Source organism: Kogia breviceps, chromosome 1, assembly GCF_026419965.1.
Source record: "Kogia breviceps isolate mKogBre1 chromosome 1, mKogBre1 haplotype 1, whole genome shotgun sequence".
Classification (NCBI taxonomy): domain Eukaryota; kingdom Metazoa; phylum Chordata; class Mammalia; order Artiodactyla; family Physeteridae; genus Kogia; species Kogia breviceps.
Window position 1 is genome coordinate 23,708,845 of NC_081310.1, and position 22,172 is coordinate 23,731,016.

The following is a 22,172-nucleotide window of genomic DNA, read 5'->3' on the forward strand; positions in this document are numbered from 1 at the left end:
TTTTTTCCACTCTTACAAAAATACCTTTCTAATAATTTCTATCTCCAGCACAAACTGGATTCCTGTAAAGAATTTAAAGTTCATATGACTAATTACAATTTAATATTTAAATATCTTTCATCCTCTAATCAGTTTACAAATGGTAATTCAAAAAGCAAAATTTTTGCTTTAAATATTTTCCTATCTGTTTTCTTCCTCAAACATAAAATAGGAAACAGTGAATAAGAAAATGTGAGGAAAAAGGAAATTTTCATTTGTAATATTCTAAATGATATATCTAAGTGATAAGAAGTTTATGTATCCATATAGATGCAACTAAGTAGGTTTGTATTTAATGAGTTTTTCTTAAGGAAAAAATGCTCTAATCACATCTTAATACCATTCATTAAATTATGCAAGTTCTTCCTAAACAAATAAAATGCACATATGCTGTGACCATATGTTTTTCATAAACTGGCTATAGTGATATTTGAGCATATTCATATTACAAATGAAAGTCAAATTATTTACCACAGCTTCCTTGAATTGTATAGCTCTGTAAATCATGTTACTTATTTGACTACTTTAGGACTACTACTACTACTACTACTACTTTAGGGTTAAAAGTTATTTTGGAAAATAACTATGTATAATAAAATTTCTTTTTGGGTATCTAAAACAAGGTTTGTCAACATTTTTAAATGACTTTATTTTCTTATATTTCATGAATATTCAAAAGAAAATCTTTGATGATAACAGGACAATTTAGGACTTCTGACTCTTGAGACTAATATACCAGGAAGGTTTCCCTAAACTGAAGAAAAACTGGCAGTTTACAGGAGAGCTGACTACTAGAGTATTTCAGTTCTCCTCCAGTTGTGGAATTTTAATTCTAATATAATTAATGGCTGATATATAAAACACAATTTCTTAGAAATGTCTTTGAAAAAGAAATATTAATCCTAATTTCAAATGCAAAGAGCACAGATAAGACTAAATAACTCAGAGGAGGGAGAATGATAAGTCAGGGTTTTATTTATTGAAAATTAGGCAAAATCTTGCTATATAAAATTTGGCATTTGGACATTTTATTTCTGTATCTATATGTATTTCTATATTTATAGCAAAATGTAGATCTTTAAGCAATCCATAAATATACAGTGTTACATCTATCTACCAGAGAATTCATTGTCATAGTGGATTTTAGTCCTTATCCAAAAACTTTTGAAAAGTCATCATGATAAACTGCTATAATTTTGCCAAGCAAATACTTGGCATGTGTTCGATTTACTCTTAATTTTGCTGACAAATCTATGCAGATTATATTTGCACTGATACATTCATCCCTAAAATTTCATATAAGTATGGTAAATTCAAGTCAAATATTCCATTCAATTTAACAACTGAGCAACTAAGATGTGCAAAGCTCTACGTTATGACTTTTAAACAATTCTGACTATAACCCACAAAAATAATATGGTTTACATGATTATTCATAGTAACCATTATAAAAGAAATGTCATGAAACAATATTTACTCTTACTATTTGAACTCTGTCATTTTCTAGTCTAATTTTTTAAATGCTGGTGTAACCTACTAAATTGATTTTATGACTCACAATCTGAAGTTTGAAAAACACTTTTATACTCTGGAAGCATGTACTGGATACAAAGACAAGTAATGACCCTGTTTGAACACCTGAACCTGGCCTGAAATCAGATAAACTTAATGGCTATTAAGTTACACTAACCTCTAATTATATTTTAACTAAAGATAGTAGGGCTCATGTCATCTACTTAAAAATTTTTTAAGTTGTACCAAAAAAATCAAAGATACATACATACATAGGTTAATCATATAATAGCAGTACTAAAAAATGTAAAGCTAAAATGAAATAAGAAAGATTAATTCAAATTGGGAATTCTGGAAATACTGTTAAGATGTAGAATTTGAGTACAATTCTAAAGTATTAGCTAGACTTCAACAGGACTAGTGGCAGGAAGAGGAAGGAGTGGCACTAGCATGAAAGATATCATGGACCATAAAAACAAAGACAAAAAGTAAAAGAGTACAGAGAATGCTCAAGAATGGAGGGTATTCCCTCTGCTGAGGCTGAAACAGAGAATCTGGGCAGGCACAATATTTCCAGTCATATCTTTTTATTTACCACTATACTATAATTAACACTATTAATGGTTTTCTCTACCAACTCTCCTTTCAGTTTCCATGGTGCAGTATTTTGATTCTCTTTCTTGCTCTGACCATTTCCACTAGTTTTCTACTTCTTGGGATGTCCTATCTCTGACTTCTCTAGGCAAACTTGTTTTCTCATTTTACAAGCACTGCTCAGTGATTCTCATTTACTCCTTGTATTCACTGTTATCTACAAAAGGCGTTGGCCAAGTTTTCCTGTAAAGGACCAGAGAGTAAATACTTTAGGCTGGGCAGGCCAAGAGGAAAAATCAAGGATATTATATAAGTACATATATAATAAGAGAGAAAACAAAGTTCCACACATTTCATTAGCAAAATGCAAAATATAATAATGATAATTGAATACAATTTTTGTAATATGGACTACTAATGAGAAAATGTAATTCTTTTGTGGGGAGAGGGGAATAGAACAGTTTGCTTAACTGGGGCTCAAAGTTAGTATTCCCTACCATCAAAAACCTACTGCAAATGTAAATCTGCAAATGCTGATCTGTATTGAGATTCTACATATTTCATCTGTGAAACTCTATTCACAAAGATAGGTACTGCCAAATACTCGTATCAGTTCATGAGTATATATATAATTTTGATTGAGCATATTCCTCTACTTGAAATGCATTTATAGAATGCTATTAAAATCTTCTCCTGATTCTTGTGTATAAGTATGTCATTACTGCAGATTAACCACTTCTAACTGAAATTTAGGTGGAAGTTCTCAACTGCTCACTTAAATGGATGTTGAACTACAAACATTTCCTTTGCACTTGCATCAAGTTCCAAAAATTGCTGCTAGAACTGTAGTTTGAGCTCAAAAGATCTATCGGCTGCAAATCTATGTGGAAATGGAGATCTCACTCCTTTTTACTTTTGACAGCATGGGCAGTAGATACACCAGCTTGGCATTACTTGTGATTCAAACAATGTCAGTTGTCAAAATGACTTCACCATAGCATACTTTTGCATATAAGTGTTGTTTTGCCTTGTAATTTTATTTTAAATTTATTTTTAAAACATATCAAGTCTACAGGAAAAGCTAATTTCCAAGCCTTTTCAATACTTCATAATAATGGTTGAGGGTGGGGTTTTTTGTTCAGTTATATTTCAATCGGTCCTTTGTTCAAAATATTGCAATAAAATGTTACCACTGCAAAACCAGTGAATGGCTGTATGGTACAGCAAGAATGTTTAGCTTTGATTTCTGATAAAAATCCATGGAAATGACAATAGTTGTTTCCAAAAATCTGAATGAAGCACAATGTTGATACTACTGGTTCAGCACATGATAGATTCATATATTTGCTGCAAACTACCTGCTGATTAATAAGACAATGAACATCCACATGCTTTAAGCAACTAATATTTTCACATGATTTGTAAATCTGTCCAAATAAGCCTTTTCCTGCTCATACATATTTTTACCACTCTCAACTGTAATATGTTTTAGCAGATTCCAATTCAGGTTGTACCAAATCAGTGTTCTCTCAACTTCGTTGAAAATAATATGACTGTAATGATTCCACACAAGATATTCACAGAGGCTAATTCCTCAGCTATTTCAAACTCAAACACTGACTCCTCAAGTAACAAGGACTGAGCAGAATCAGCACCATCTTTCAACTCAAGAGTCAAAGAAACCCTCTCAGTGTGACAGGAAATGATTATTCCCTGGTTTTAAAATCCACCATTGATGCTGCTCCCATTGTCCTCAATTCTTGAAGCAACTGTTCTCACCAAAAGGCTAACAGTCTTAGCCAAGTTTATTTTCTGTGGACACATTTCTTTGGCTGCTGCAATCAAACATGATTTAATTAACTCAAGTTTGGTAAATGGCTTTCCTTGCTTGGCTAGTAAATGAGCCACTCAGGAACATACTGCAGTTGCAGCCTCATTTTCATTTTTTATTTTGTGAAAAACTTCTGCTGTGATAAGATATTGTTTTAAATTTTCTAACTCTTCTGACTGCAGCTTTCCTATGAGTTAGGAATGTTGTGATGAGTACTCAGTTTGGCAATGTAGACATTTATTGTATTCTATTAGTACAAGTGAAGTGTAGTTGTGTAATAAACACTATGCTGTAATTTAATTCATTAACAAAATAATCCACACTCTACTGTGCCTTAAAAGCATGATACTGAAAAGTCTACTTTTCTTATTTTGACATGAGGCATATGCACTGTTAATTTTAAAAATAATAAAACATCATGATATAGCACTTGAAATGCTATCAAGTTATAAATTGAAATGCTATCAAGTTATAACTGTCATTGCACTTTGTAGTCTGACTCAGTGCAAAGCAATGAGTAACACATACAGTGTGTTACCCTCTGTCACAGTGCCAGTCTCCATCACTAGTCAACTCTGCCACAAAGCAGCCATAGATAATACATAAATCAATAGGCATGGCTGTGTCAATAAAACTTTATGAACACTGAAATTTGAACTTTATATAATATTCACGTCATAAAATATTCTTTTGATTTTTTCCAACTACTTAAAAATGTAAAAACAATTCTTAGCTTGTAGGCTGTATGAAAATAGGTGGTGAGCCAGATTTGAGCTGCAGGCCACAATTTGCCAAAATCTGATCTATAAGAACTCCAAGATACCCTCAGAAACACCAGACTTACATATCTAACCCATTAAATGGATCACATGACAATTCAAACCCAACATATATCAAATTAAACTAATCATCTTCCCACCTACTTTAAATTTTCTCTTCCTCCTATATTCCCCAACTCAATTCATCACCTACCAACCACTGAATCCTACAAGTCAGACACCAGAAAACTGGGAATCATTCTGACTCCTCTCTCCTCCACTGACACTCACTCAAACACAACAAGTTCTAATTATTTTACTTCTTAAATAGTACCTGAAACCATCCCCTCCCACTGTCACCTTTATTCAATCCCTCATTATCTGTCACCTGAATATTGTTTCCTAACTAGTCTCTCTAGTTTTGCCCCCTGAAATCCATCCTTAACACTGCTGCTAGGATGTTCTATATAAAATATAAAACTGATCATCACACTATCCTTAAAACCCTCCTGGAAATTAGAATAAAATTCGAACTCTTCTGCATGGCCTACACTCTGGAAGCCTCATTTTATACCTCTCTCCCCTCCTTATCATAATCACACTAGCTTTCCTCTCATCTCTCAAACAACCTCAGTCCTTTCCTGACACAAACCCTTCTACAGTCCTAAAACAAAAGCTTCTCAACTTGCTCTGTGAAAGAACCCTGAGAAAGCATGAAGGAAAGTGGAAGGAGGAAGCTAAGAAATCAGTCAGGGCAGTTACATTTCTATATGCTTCACTGTATAGGCGTTCAGATATAATGTCATTTTACAAAACACACACACACTAGAGTTCCATGATAAAAAAAAAACCATTTGTTTTTGAAACTCATGACTGTAAAAGTCTAATTTCCTTACCATTACGTATAAGGTGCTATATTATGTGACTCTCTCATCTCTCCTCCCTCATCCCCAAGCCTCTTTTTCTATCCTTCATCAAGAGGAACATAACAGGTGGCTTCAAATCTCCATGCTTACCAAGCCATCTCCGCCTCTTCTCCCTTCTTGGTTTAGCCAATGTACATTTGTCTTAGAAGAGCCCTTATTGACTTCATACCTTTGAATAAATGTTATATTTTTCTTATATGAAACAATGTGAAAGTATTATTTACTTGACTGTGAATTCCTTGTCTGGTTCCCCTCACAAGAATATAAGAATAAGAAAAGAGATCCTTTGTCTGTCTTATTCACTATTGAGTCTCTAGAATCTAAAGAACAATGCCTAGCACACAGCACATGTCCAATAAATATCTATCAAATTAATGAAAAATGTCTTATTAATTTTTATATCCCAGTACATAGTAGTAGTAGCTGGCACAAAGCAGGAACTCAACACATATATGCTAAAAAATAAACCTTGAAATAAAAACTGGGTTCAGAAAATGAAGAGCTTTGAATAACAGGCCAAGGAGTTGTACACTCGACTGTGACAGATATCACTTATTTTCCTATTTACTTGTTCATCTCTTCAATCTTCAATTGGTAGTGCTTCTAACAGTTTGATTTTCCTCTAAGCTCTTTCCCAACTTCTTTTAGTCAAGTGGTTCATGATGTTAATATAAAATTAGACACAGCCTAGATTTTAAATATGGATCTACTTAAAATAACACATGACAACTTTGAAAAATATGTAAAATTCTAAACAGTAATAGAATACTACAAATTAGATACCTTGAGAAAATCATGGAAAACAATCCTGACCACCTTTTACAGAATGTGAATCTGTTTGGATTTAGTTTTGACGTGTTTATTAAAAAACATAAAAATTCCAAAGGAAAGGTATTGAACTACCCAGGGAAAGAAATCACATATCAAAATAAACAACTTATTCTCTGAAATTCAGTGGTTTTCTAAATAACATTTACATTTAAATAATGCTTAAGAGAAAATAATGCTAAATTCTGCCAATAAAAAATTAATAAGGATTTAGAAACATATAAAAAATGATTCTTACTAAGTTATTGTCATCTTGGAAAGCATAATGCAAAGTTGTAATCCATTTATTGTCTCCATTCACTAACACATCCCTTTCTTCACGAAAACATGCTGTCTGAAAAGGAAAAAAACATTTTTTTAGATAAAGAATACTTCATGTAAAACTAGGAAATACATTATGCAAACAATTGCTTAAAATATTTATTACACTTTCTGTTCTGAAAAGGGAATACATCTAATATCATATGACTTTCCAATAAGTCAAGTTTCAAAGAACCCTCAGAAACTGAACAACTGGAACAGTACACTTAAAAGTATTTTATATTTAAAAATACTATTGTAGTTCAAAAAAATCAGAAAAATACACAGAATTATTTAACAACCATGGTCCAATCTACCAGCTAGATAATATAAATGTCAACATTTTGTCACATTTACTACTGATCTTTTTGTTATTAAGAAAATATGATACAAGTTGTAGCCTTCCTATTCCTAGAGCATTCCTGTCCCTTCTCCCTCTGAGAAAATGAATAATCTGAAGTTAGTATATATTCTTCCCATCACATGCTTTATTACACATGTAAGTGTCCAAAAACAACAGAATTGTTTTGTGTTTTGAAAACTTCCATGAATAGTGTAATTTCATCTATCCCTTTGCAATGAGATTCCTTTTTACTCAATAATGGCTGTTCACCTTATAACTGCTGTGGTATTCCATTGTATGAATACAGCAGAATTTATTTATGTAAACCCCCAATCACGAAAACCACCCAATTTTGCGTTATTTCAATGCTGCAATGAATATATTTGTACAAATGTACAGTAAGTCCCCTACATACGAACCTTCAAATTATGAACTTTCAAAGATGCGAACGTGTGTTCGCATGTCCAATCACATTAGTTCACCTGTCTGGCATACGTTGCCACATGCATGCATCCTCTACAAGTGGTTGTGCTTTTGTGTATACTTTACTGTACAGCACCGTATAGCATACAGTAGTACAGTATTTTTATTTCAAGCCCAGGATGTCTGGAAGCAAGTGTAAAAGCAGCGGTGATGTAGCTGGTACAGTACTAACCAGACATCACTGGATCATTTTTTCAAGACGTAGATAGAATTGAATCCAGCAAGGAACTAAAACCTGTGCCATCAACGTCAGACGTGAGTGAAACTGCAGCTTGCCCTCTGTCTCCTATTGCTGATGATCCTTCATCTCTACCATCTCTCACCTCCCCTCCCTCCTCCAGTCAGTAACTCTTCCTGCCTGTTCACGCGATGCCAGCCCCTGTGTGCCAGCTGTTGTACTGTACTTTTCAAGGTACCGCACTGTAAGATTAAAAATGTTTTCTTTATTTTTCGTTTGTTTTTTATGTATTATTTGCGTGAAAAGTATTATAAACCTATTACAGTACATTACTATATAGCTGACTGAGTTAGTTGGACACCTAGGCTAACTCTGTTGGACTTACAAACAAGTTGGACTTATGAACGCGCTTTCGGGAACGAAACTCGTTCGTTGTAGGGGACTTCCAAGAGTTTCCCTAGAGTATACACTCGGAAACAGAAATACTAGTTTTAAGCGTTTTCAACTCTACCAGATTCAGCCAATTTTCTTTCCTAAGTGGTATACCAGTTACTACCTTCACCCTAGTGTATGAAATCTCCCCTTTTCCCCACATCCTCAACTGCACTTGGCATTGTTAAACTTTTAAGTGTGTGTCAATATGATGGGTGTGAAATAATATCTCATCATTCTTTTAATTAACATATTCCTAATTACAGGTGCAAATAAATAATTTTTTTGTTGCACTCATTTTTTAATTAATTTTTATTGGAGTATATTGCTTTATAATGTTGTGTTAGTTTCTACTGTACAGCAAAGTGAATCAGCTATACGTATACATATATCCCCTCTTTTTTGGATTTCCTTTCCATTTAGGTCACCACAGAGCATCGAGTAGAGTTCCCTGTAAATAAATAATTTTATATATGCTTATTGGACATCTGAGTTTTCTCTTTGAAAAACTCCCTTTGCCCATTTTCTCGAATGAATTGTCTTTTTCTTACTGATTTATAAAAGTTTTAATTTATTCTGAGAATATATTTCCACTATTATAAAGATATATCCTGGAGAACCTTAGAAATGTGTGGCTAAAAATAAAAAATAACTTTATGTGATACTTTATAATTCTATAATATATCTTTAAATTTTTAATTAAAAAGCTGCTATGCCAAAAAGAACTGAAAGGTAAAGTAGAAATTAAAAGTCTCCCTGAGTCACGCCCTCCTAGTTTCACCGTCCACCTGTTACGTCCAGAGGTTACTACCAATAACTCAGTTGAATTTCTTCTCAGAAAATTTCTGTATACACATAAGCATATAAACACACACACACACACACACACTACATTCATATGGCATCCCATGTCCCCTATCTTTTCTTCCTTTACACAAATGAGATCACAGTGCTCTGTAAGTCGTTTTTTTCAAGTAACAATGTATCTGAACAGCTTTCCACACCAGTACATGGAGACCTAATTTTTCTTAATGGCTGTACCACATTCCATACACACTGAAAAACCATCATACAGTATTCTACACATAGCAGGTGCCTAATAATTTATTTCCCACAAGATAAATTCAACAGCCATGATAAGTACCTTAATTTTTTTCCACATATTTCCATAAATTTTATTTGATGCAATAGAATTTCCAAAGCCATTTATTAAACAGCATCACCAAGGAAAATTTTAAAAACAAATAAAGCTTAAACCAAATGAATGGGCAGTTTTACCTGTCAATTCAATTATTAAATTCTACAATAGTTTGCTTTCATTCACTTTAGGGGGAAAATAGAATCACTTGACATACAACTAAGTTCTGTTTTAGACTTTAACTGACCTGAAATTATGGTTTGCTGCTAACATTTTAGAGTGGTGGTAAAGTCTGTCAAGCCTAGGAGACTCCTTTCTCTGGCTTTATCTTATCAGGACAGCTATCTGAAATTTTAAAGACATTTCCAGCTAGAATCTAGAAATGTGACTGATTGATGACTCCAAACTAAATAAAGCTCCAAAGACTACCTGTCAACAGAACAGATTAACTTTAGTAGATTCTAATCTATTCTAAACTATGTAGTGAAAAAATAAATTAATTTTTAAAAACATAAAATATAAACTATTTCTAATATAAAATTTTAAACATATACAAGAGAAAGCAGTAAAATAATCCCCTGCCCCCAATGTACCCATCAACCAATTTCAACAATTATTTTACTGTTCAATCTTATTTCATCTACACTCTCACCCACTTAACCACCACCCTTCTTCCACGCACATACATGTGAACACTCACACCTATGTATATACAGAGGATTTTTTGGAAGCAAATCTCAGACATCATATGATTTTATCCATACATACTTAGGTATTATAGACTACTCCTATTAATGCCTCAGATACTTAATTTAGATGTGAAGCACAGTCTCCTCTTTTGCTTCAGTATATCACACTGTCCTCAGCTGGTTGTCACAGCTGACAAGGGGTGAGGGATAATGCTACCAGCATCTAGTGGGAAAAGGCCAGGAATGCTGCTTCACATCCTACAATGCATAGGACAGCCCCCAGATGGAATTATCTGGTCTCAAACATCGTAAGTGACACTGCTGGAAACCCTGTTCTAGATCAATATTAACCCAACCATGATGCATGTATACCAAGGATTCAATATAAAGACATTTAATAATGTCCATTTCAATTACATTTTTGAAAAAACTAAGTAAGATTTTTAAAAAATCCTCCCTTAAAAAAAGAATATTTGAGTCTCTAAGAATGCGATAATCACAAAGGAGAGATTACTGGAGACCATATAGCTTCTTCAGATTCTGTCACTCAGTTTCTATTCAACCAAACATTCTGCCTGCACAGTGATGGTTTTGAGAGTTGTGCAGTTTTACATTGTTAATATTCAGTGACATACTGTTTAAATTTTATCCTTAATGGGTTATTGGTTAAAAAGAAAGAAGAAAAGGAATACCTATGCTGAAACAGAAGTTAATACAGACCATATATAAATGATAATAATTCTGCAAAACTGTCACATGATTCTCTTCCCTAGATCCATAGGTGCATTCATCAGATCAACATTCTTATACAGAATATCCAAATTGCCCAAATACTTGGAAATCACATGTTAAAATGAGAAAATCCATTCATTATATATCTACTTTGGCTTCTAATTTATAAGTAATAAAAGACTTATCTCACCCATGAAGTATTACCACAGAAAAAGATTTTCAAATAATAATTGAATCATTCTCTCTAAGCTAATATTTGAGGGGGAAAAAGTCAAGTTATTTTTTTAAAAAAAAATAGATAAACAAGTGGAATTTAAAATTGCAAAATGCAAGAACTTCAAATATCAGCTCTACACACCAAAGCATCAATTTACTTTTAAATCTCCATATTAATATATATTTGGTGACCAAATCAAACATGAGATAAGTCACATAAATCATTTGATAACATCCACAATTGGCAAATGTGTAAGAAACAGACATGTTTACATACTATGAGTGCAAAGATATACTGATCCAACTTTTTTTAGAAGACAGTTTGGCAATAGCTATCGAAGTTTAAAGGTATACCTGTCCCACACAAGCCAGGAGTTCCACTACTGAGGAGTTTAATCTGGGGAATGGATAAATTCTAGAGTCAGCAGGATATGAAAATCCCTTAGCGTAAAAATTATCCTTAAAAATCCCTTCAACCTCAGCATACACAACCTGGAGTACCTCAGGGTAGCCAACAGCAACATCTCTGATTAACAGTATTTCACAGCCCTTTCTATTTCTATGTTACATTGCATATACTTCTTAGGTGGCGTGACTAGTTCTGATGCACTATTTTCTCTCTTGTTTTGAAATTTCTCTTTGCTAAACACACATAGTTAGAATTGATGAAATAACCAAATAAAAATAGTAAAAAGGTGGAAACAATCTAAATGCCCATCAATGTTTAAAAAAAAATCATCATACTGAACAATATATCCATTCAGTATAATGAAACTATTAAAAAGAATCAGGTAAGGCTACCCTGGTGGCGCAGTGGTTAAGAATCCGCCTGCCAATGCAGGCGACACGGGTTCAAGCCCTGGGCCGGGAAGATCCCACATGCCACGGAGCAACTATGCCCGTGCGCCACAACTACTGAGCCTGAGCTCTAGAGCCCGCGAGCCACAACTACTGAGGCCCACATGCCTAGAGCCTGTTCTCCACAACAAGAGAAGCCACTGCAATGAGAAGCCTGGGCACTGCGATGAAGAGTAACCCCTGCTCACCACAACCAGAGAAAAGTCCGCACGCAGCAACAAGAACCCAATGCAGCCAAAAATAAAATAAAAAACAAATAAATAATTTATTTTTAAAAAAGAATTAGGTAAATGTATCAATATGGAAATGGAAAAATCCAATATATATTATTAAGTGATAAAAGCACTGTGAAAAAATCAGTCTTTTAATATGATTTCAATATAGTAAAATTTTCTATTAAGGATAAATAAGAAACTTTTTTAAAAATTATTTATTTATTTTTGGCTGTCTTGGGTCTTCATTTCTGTGCGTGGGCTTTCTCTAGTTGCGGAGAGCGGGGGCCACTCGTCATCACGGTGCACAGGCCTCTCACCATCGTGGCCTCTCTTGCTGCAGAGCACAAGCTCCAGACGCGCAGGCTCAGTAGTTGTGGTTCACGGGCTCAGTTGCTCCGTGGCATGTGGGATCTTCCCAGACCAGGGCTCAAACCCGTGTCCCCTGCATTGGCAGGCAGATTCTCAACCACCGCGCTACCAGGGAAGCCCAGAAACTCTTAATAATGATTTACTTTGAACAGAAAGACTGGACATCTGAGGGAGGGGGAAAAACAGCTTTCATTTTTTTACTTGTTATTTTCTAGAGTGCTTGCATTTTCTTTTTTTACTATACATAGCAGATCAGAAGTAGAGGCAGCTCCAATCTAATGACCTCAATTCATTGTTACTATTAACTACTGCTGCTACTACTACTACTGGCACATACATGTATAAAAATAATAAAACAGGGCTAACAACAATAACAAAAATAGTAAGACAGTAGGCATAAACCAGTACTATCACAGTTAAACTAAGATATATTATTCCTCCACTTATGGTATAGAGACAATTATCTTTATTTAATAAATAAGATAACTGAGCCTTGAAAAGGTTTGACTCTTGAGATGGAGTGCATTTCTGTAAACTATACTGCATCTTCCAACGAAACGAGTAAGACATCTCCTATATGAGTGAAATCAATAAGAGGTGAATTAATTTGAAGTGAAAGTAAAATGCACAGAATAGATTAGGAGAAGTTAACTTAAGGGACTGTTGACATACTAACAAAGTTTGTAAATGATGAATCTTTAGAGATATTAATCTTTGTAACTATAAGATTATTTACTAATTATCTATCTGCCAGGTATAGAAAGAGACAAATTTCCTAGTATCTTCAAATAATCCATGTCCCACTAATTATATATCTGTTACATACCTTAAATAGAAATAAATATGACAAACAGGTTGGAGGTAATCTCTGAATAGTGTTCTAAAGTATAAACAATACACAGATTTTAAAAGTAAGAAACTTTGCTGTTCATTTGTAATTCATTAGGCATCACTGGTAGGACCAGTTTTCCCAAATTAGATAAGTAATGATCAGAATGGGTTTCTTTTTAATGTTTTTTTTAAAAGGGATTTGAAAATTCAAGCACAGAAATATAATTCCATTCTACTTTAAGATGAATTCCTCTTTAAAAGTTTCAATGTAGAATTTCTTCCTAAAAAATGAGAGTTTCAAATAGTTTGAGGCAAGTTCCTTTCAAATACTGAACCAGCCTTGTATCCCTCAAATAAACCCCACTTCGTCATGGTGTATGATTTGTTTTATATATTGAACTCTATTTGCTAATATTTTCTAAAGAATATTTGCATCTATGTTCATGAGGCATATTGATCTTTAACTTTCTTTGTATGGTCCTTATCTGGTTATTCCATCAGAATAATACTGACCTCACAGAATGAGTGACATCCCTTGGGTCCCAAGGTCCCTAGCTGTTCCACATTCTCTCTGCCTTTCAGAGTCTTTGTATATCTGTTTTATATGTAATGTCCATGGTCTTTAGCTGTACTTAATGGGAAAGATAGGAAGAAGCACATCTATTCCATCTTGCCCCAGAAACAGAACATTTTAATGATTTTTAATTCAACAAAATAATATTTAATTTTTAATTATTTGTTTTATCTTCAATTTTGCCACTTCCTCCAGTGAGTAATGGAAGTTAAACCAGTTACTCTTCCTTCTCAAAATTCTTCCCCAACATATATACACTACCAAACGTAAAATAGATAGCTAGTGGGAAGTAGCTGCATAGCACAGGGAGATCAGCTCGGTGCTTTGTGACCATGTAGAGGGGTGGGATAGGGAGGGTGGGAAGCAGGGAGATGAAAGAGGAAAGATATATGGGGACATGTGTATATGTAGAAATGATTCACTTTGTTATAAAGCAGAAACTAACACACCATTGTAAAGCAATTATACTCCAAGAAAGATGTTAAAAAAAAAATTCTTCCCCAACATATCCAACATCATAAAAAGTAAGTACAAACTTTAATTAAATTTTTTAAAAGTTCTAACCCTGGAACACTAACCCACTACAATTATGAGCTCTGCAAAACAATTAGAACATAATTCTTTACTAATTTTTAATCGTAAGACTTATTGCTCCAACTGCTGGCAATGCTGTCAGCCCCTCCAGGCTTTGTCTCAGCCACCGAAAGCCTACTACTCCAAGGCCATGTCCTTCTGGAGGCAGCCCATATCCAATGACTAACTGAAGCAAGTGCATAAAGGTCAACCATTTGGCCCAAGGCAGGACAACTCTGACCATTTCTGCTCCACGGATCCCTGTTGAATCAACAGAGGCTGAAGGGGCAGCTTGACTTCTCCCTGACAAATTGTATTTCACCTTTCCCGTCTGTCAATGTCAATTTCAAAAGCACCCCCTAATAAACAGACTGCATACTAAACTCAATCTCAGTGTTTATTACCTGGAAAATATGACCAGTGACAGTAAGGCAATTCAGTTTTAGGAAAATACAAAAGTAAATATTGAAGTTATTGAATATAACGGGCACTGGCACATATGTCAGAGAGTGACATAGAACTTTCCAGATACTCTTTTAAACACGATTTTATTACCTCTGTAATTACCTCTGGGAGGTAGAGAGGGGCTGGACTTGGGCAGGGTATAGTCAAAGAATACTTTAGCTTTATCTGTAATGTGCTATTATTTGTTTTACAAAGAATATATCTGTAATTTCATGTGTGCAGTTTTTTTCAGTAGGCAAATAGAAAAAAATGACTGAAAGCAAAACTTGCCCAAAATGTTATTAATTCTAAGTGATGGAATACAAGTAATTATTAGTTTCTTCTCTGTGTTCTATTATTTCTTCAAATTTTCTAAAAGAAAGAAACACTGCAGTATTTACTTTCACTACCATAGTATGTATCGATCATCATGGGAACCATTTTTGCTTTTCCCTATGTATTTGCTGTTTTTCAGGTTGCTACAAGTACTGGTATACACAGAAAGATTTCTAAGGGCTAATTTCTCATTATCCTCTTATGAATCTTACTACCCTCTAGAGCTAACACTCAGCCTACTCAGCAGTATAATCCTTCTGTAAGTTAAAATATTAAAATACTTCCACACGGATAAGTTCTGCGTCCCTGAGGTCCCTGAATGCCCTACCTCACTGAGCAACTCACTATAACCCAGAACAGCAGGAGACCTCCAGAACCACTCCCCAAATTTACATGTAATGTCCAGTTTGACATACATATCAGCGATTAGATATTTTTAACATCATTCCAGTCAGTCTTTCCCTCAAATCTAGCACCAAGATTAAAATGATGACAACTCTTGCAACAGCAGATTTTACTTCCATTTTTAATAATATAAAACAAAACATAAATTTAGCTGCATAATCAGCAATAAACAGAATTCTTACAGGCCATATTCAAAATTCCTGCTGAATTTGCTTATAGCAGAATACAGATAAATAATATAAACAAGTTATATCAAATTGGATATCGATCACAACAAAATTTCTTCCTATAAAAGAAACTGGTTTTGGGGCCTTCCCTGGTGGCGCAGTGGTTGAGAATCCGCCTGCCAATGCAGGGGACACGGGTTCGTGCCCCGGTCCGGGAAGATCCCACATGCCGCAGAGCGGCTGGGCCCGTGAGCCATGGCCGCTGAGCCTGTGTGTCCGGAGCCTGTGCTCCGCGACGGGACAGGCCACAACAGTGAGAGGCCCGTGTACCACAAAAAAAAAAAAAAAAAAAAAGAAACTGGTTTCCACACATCCTTTTAACATAAGTGTCTAAGACTGACATTCTAAGGGTTTCCATTTGGTTTTCAGATAATATTAAAATAGCATCACAAATGTAACATTAATCATAACTATATCATAATTGTGAATTACTGAATTTGTCTCTTAGGGCTTAAAAAATAATGCCATCATAGATAAAAGGTTACTAAATGATACTTAAAGACCTATGGGCTCTCTATAATTTTATTTTTCTCTAAAAATATTTCTAAAATATTATTTAAATATTCCAATAATTAGAATCTTACCTCAGCTCTTTTCAGCATTTCCCATTTATTCAATATTTTCATGGCAAATACTTTATCTGCATTTTTTAGTTTCACCACAGCAACCTAGGAAAGGAAATACAACTTTTAAAATGTGACAAATAATACTTTTTTCAGTCATCCATTTTCCTTTTTCCTCTCTGTAAAAAAAAATAAATACCAAAATTATCAGATTTCCATGCAGTTCAAATTCTAAGATCCTAAATCAAATAGTATTGTCAGTTGAAAAAGTTAAATTAGTGAACATGTGCCAAACAAACAACTGTGTTTTTGAACATGGTGTTGGTTGGTTTTCAAGTTTTCTGCTCTGGAATTTAAACTCAATATCTACTATCACTAAGAAATTGACCAAAATGTACCAAACGAAATAACTAGAGCTTAAACACTGCATGCCAAATTCCAACACAAGGCTACAAGGAAAGCCAGCTGCCAAAACAAACATGTTTCTTGGGGATCAAACAGTATGACATAAACTGACATGCCACATATTCTTACACACTATACCACAACCCCCAATGTGCCTGTGCACACGTGCGCGCACACACACACACACACACAACCTAAAGATCAATTAAGGCTAACATCTCTACAAATTGTAGACTTCACACCTTTCTGACAAAAAAAGGAACAGATATTTCTGTATTTTGTGTTTTAGTTATGGATCAAAAAACTGTCAAATACAAATAAGTAATCCCCGATTTTCACTCTCAACAAACTGATTACATTTCTGTTTCTACTTCTCTCCCTCAGTTTGACTAGATAATCTCAAAGGGCCCTTGCAGCTCACTTGGGATGCTATAGAGCAGAGACTGAACTACATAAGAGGAGACAAAGGCTGTTTCCAGTTACTGGGGGCGGGTGGACTAGGGGGAAGACAAATACGAGCAGAAGGAGAAAACAAACTATATACAACATATCTTCAAACAGGTCAAAAGGATAGTTCTAAGCATAGAGAATAGGTTTAAACTCAAGTCCAGAATTTAAAAAATCTTAATAGCAAATGTACATATCAGGGGCATTTAATAAATTTATTTTTGGATCAGAGTGCAATAACAATAATATGACTATATAATTAAAATCACTGTATAATACTACAATATTATCTAAACTAGAATACATCTTGGTAATTGTCATAAATGCTTATACTAATGACTGTGATTACAGTTTCTCATCAATTAAAATGGTGGGAAGGAAGAAGAAATATCTCAAATTCATACACAGTCATTTTAGTCTTTAGTCATATATGGTCATATCTGTAGAAATGATGGATCAGTTGGTTCATGTTTAAAGAAAAGGGGCTGTACAAGATATAGAAACAACCTAAATACCCAATGACAGATGAATGGGTAAAGAAAATGGAATATTATTCAGCCATAAAAAAAGAAGGAAATCTTGCTTTTGTGACAACATGGGTGAACCTGGAGGACAGGTTCTGGCTAAGTGGCCAGAAACAGAAAGACAAAAACTGTATGATCTCACTTCTATGGGAAATCTGAAAAAGGTGAACTCATAGAAACAGAAAATTCTATTTCTAGAATTCTAATTCTAGAAAGGTGGTGAAAGGGGCTGGGAGTTGAGGGAAATGGGGAGATGTCGGTCAAAGGGTACAAATTTCCAGTTATGAGAGATGAGTAAGTTCTGGGGGTCTAATGTACAGTATGGTGACTACAGTTAACAGTATTGTATTATATACTTGGAAATTGCTACAAAAGTAGATCAAAATGTTCTCACCACAAAAAAGGTGGGGGGAGGAGTGCTGTGATAAAGAACAAGGAAAAACTTGAAATATTTTTTCACTAGGATCTCTGAAAGTCTGAAAACGCAAGTTTCACTATTCCGTAGACACAAATCATATGCTGCACAACTGGGAGCACAAAGAGATGGAAGGATAGGAGCAAAGAGCTGGACATGCCTACATTTAAGACAGGGGAGAAGTAAGGACGGCTATCACTTAAGCCCTCTCTTATTCTGATTTAGAGAAGAATGGCTGAAAGACTCCAATACTTAGATTTGCCCTTCTCAGGTCATGTGGTGTGAAAAGAACTCCTCCCAGCACTGTGTGATTCACGAATTTTCTATGCCTATGAGTATATAAGTATCTGATGATAACCAGTATAGTAGTAGCAGTATTCACCAACACATATTGAGTGTCTTCTAAATGCCAGTTACTCTTCTAAGAGTTTTATGAAGGTCCACAATCCCTTACCTGCAATTCTAAAAGCCAAAGGGTTTTCACAATTCATTTGGCAACATATACTGACATGAGGCTAAGCATGGTTTGGTGGGAGTTTTGTTTTCTTTTTAATCTCAGTGTAAAGATAAACATGCTTCATTGCAGAAACACCAATGCATTTGCTTATGAGGTTCTGCTCAAAACCCCAATAGGACTGTTATATAAAGTAGAGTACATGTATTAAATTATCTTTCTAAAATCCAAATAATACTGGAACCAAAACCACCTCTGGATTATAGAGCTGTGCAGTAGAAATAAGCTAGCACTTATTGAACACTCAAACACTGAGCTAGCACTTATTGTGGCTGTTCAGGGTAATGGTGATAGCATGGACTCAACAGCCAGACTCAGGTTATACACAAGTATAAAATATTTAAAACAGGGTCTGGCACTTAATAGGTGTTCAATAGGCAATAGCTATTATTACGTGTCAAGCATTGCACTAAGCACATTATAGCCCAATCTCTCAACTGTTGTTTACTCTATCACTAATATGTGGTACATGTTATACATCCTAATTTCTTCCATTTCTGTAACTAGGAAAATAAGAAGCTTTGATCTCTTCAACTTCCAACTTTATAAATTTATACCCATGACACATACATCAACATAGAAATATAGTTAGAAATATCCTCAAATGAACATATATATATACAAATAAAAACTAAGTCACAATATTTACGCATGGTTTCCAACAGTAAAATACTGTAAATAACTTAAATATTCTGAAAGGTGAAAGTGACTCAATATATCACAAACAATAGAAAATTATTAATATTCTTGAAAATGTTGTTAAAGAATACTATTTAATAGGGAAAAGTTCATAATATATTGTTTAAAAGAAATTTATTAAAATTTGTACACTAAAATTAATTTTTTATATATAAACATAAAGTATATAGCTATACATTTCTATGCCATATTTATTCTGAGAAAGACAGGCATCAAAACATTTTAAAAATCAGGTATTTCTAGGGGATATGATTTCTATTCCCCTTTCTACATTTTCTGTGCAGAACATATAAACTTTGAAGCATGGGGTGGGATAGTATGTAATACCATACCTCATCCTGATCATGAAATGACCACTAATTACTGAGGTATTTATAATGTGGCTGATACTGGCCAAAATGAGACCCATATTACACATCTATGTGATAATCAGGAATGCCATGCTGCTGCAGGGTGAAAAACATTCTCAAAGCTATCTTACAACAGTTTCATGAGCTGCCTAAAAACTCTTCTGGAATGAGGTGGGATGTGGTGAAATAAAAATGTCAGTTCAGAAAGAAAACAAACTTATGGTTACCAAAGGCGAAACAGGGTGAGGGAGGGATAAATTAGGAGTTTGGGATTAGCAGATACAAACTACTATATATAAAATAAACAACAAAGTCCCACTGTGTAGCACAGGGAACTACATTCAATATCCTGTAACAAACCATAATGGAAAAGAATATGAAAAATATGTGTATCACTTTGCTGTACACCAGAAACCAACACAACATTGTAAATCAGCTACACTTCAATTTTTTTTAAAGTCAGTTCCAAAAATATTCTTAAATTATCAAATTGATGACATGATGAGACAAGAATATGAAGTTGATGAAGTGATAAAATAAAACTGATCTTGCTTTTCTCCTTTAACACTACAGATCATTTTCACGTTCATTTCAGTAAAGAAGAAGGAGGAGGAGGAGGAGGAGAAGTAGAAGATTCTCCTAGAAATCTAACTTCAGGTTCTAGATTTTCAAGAACCACAGCTAACTGACATATAAGAGGGTAGTACATTAAAATGTCCTTTTTAATACAATTTGATCAAAATGGAAAGTACATTTAGTATGGACGGGAAGATTATAAATTTAATACAGAACAAAGACATGTTTTTTAAAACACCAAATATAGAGCTGTCTTTAAAGACAGCATATTAAAAGCACTATGTTAGAAACACTGCAAACACTACAGAAAAATCAGGTGACAAATGTAAATGAATGAGTTCTTAAACATGATTTAAGAATCATCACTTATAGATACAACATATAACTTAGGAATGATCATACTATATTAAACAGAATTTCAATATCCAAGAAGCAGCTGGCATGCAGTTCTACAAATCTAGTCTACATTCAATATATCCAGAATTTGCCATACCTCCTCCTCTAGTCCATACCATTCCCATCTACCATTATGTCTTGCGGGGACTATCCTATCTGGCCTCTCTACTTCTGCTCTCACAGCCCAAAATCTGTTCTCAAAACATCAGCCACAGTGATTCTGTTTAAACTAGCTCAGATCATGACACTCTGCTCCAAAACTTCAGTTTCTGATCCCTCTCCATGTAGAAGTCAAAGTCCTTGCTATAACTTATAAGTATCGTGGTCCAACATATCGTGGTCTCCCAGATCTCATATTACTCTCCTCCTAGATCACTCTCTCCAAACATACTGATCGCCTTGTTCAATCTCAACTTAGTGTTTTTGCACTTATTATTCCGTAGGTCTCAAATGGTCTTTCCCCCCTATAGCTACATGGTTTGCTCTCTCACTCCCTCCCTAAAATGTCATTCTGCCCTTTCACACTTTCTATCCCATTTCTTTGCTTCCTTTTCCCCTTAGCTCTTTTTACTTAACAAACTGTATATTCTACTTATGTATTTTGCTTACTGTTGCCTCACTCACTAGAACATAAGCTCTATGTGGGTAGGTATTATTTTTTTCTCATTTGTTCACTAGTATGTGCCCAGTGCTTGGGAATCAATAGGTACGCAGTAAATATTTACTGAATAAATAACAAGTGATTTGTAATCCATGAGTGTATATACATAGAAAGTTGAAAGGTATCAATACGCTCAGCTTCAAGTACACTACTAAATTGATACTGAAACTCAAATAAAAATAAGGCATTATGATAAAAGAGATACAATTCTGTATCTTAAGGTTTAAGTGTGTACCAGATTATTCCAGCTCATGTTGCGCTTTTTTTTTTTTTTTTTTTTTGTGGTACGCGGGCCTCTCACTGTTGTGGCCTCTCCCGTTGCGGAGCACAGGCTCCGGACGCACAGGTTCAGCGGCCACGGCTCACGGGCCCAGCCTCTCCGCGTCATGTGGGATCTTCCCGGACTGGGGCACAAACCCGTGTCCCCTGCATCAGCAGACGGACTCTCAACCACTGCGCCACCAGGGAAGCCCTCATGTTGCTCTCTTAACAATTATGTATGGCTTTTAAAGTCTCAAATTCACAACTTAGCTTTTATTATCTTTTGTGTATTGTTACTGTTCACTATTTATTGCTCCATGTCTTTGTCTCTTTTTTATCTCTGCTGTATAATGTCTAGCATCACTGATTATTAATAATAATAAACAAAAACAACTCATTTATAGAAAGCTTACTGTGACTGGCACTGGGCTGAGCACAATACATATACTGCCAAAATCAATTCCTACACCACTCTAAAGTAGGTTCTACAGTCCTCACTACCCGATTACAGAGCTTGAGTTATTTACTAC

At 34.6% G+C, this 22,172-nt stretch overlaps 1 protein-coding gene across 22 annotated transcripts in view; it reads right to left on the reverse strand.

Moving 5' to 3' along the window:
- The window catches only part of CDC42BPA (CDC42 binding protein kinase alpha), a 313,738-nt gene that overhangs the window by 207,162 nt on the left and 84,404 nt on the right, over window positions 1-22,172 (reverse strand). For all 22 annotated transcript variants that reach the window (XM_067028895.1, XM_067028865.1, XM_067028824.1 and 19 more), the window contains exons 3-4: window positions 16,416-16,499; window positions 6,727-6,822 (exon numbers count right to left, since the gene is read on the reverse strand). In XM_067028895.1, the coding sequence (XP_066884996.1) occupies window positions 6,727-6,822; window positions 16,416-16,499 (180 nt within the window). The remainder of the gene's footprint in view (window positions 1-6,726; window positions 6,823-16,415; window positions 16,500-22,172) is intronic.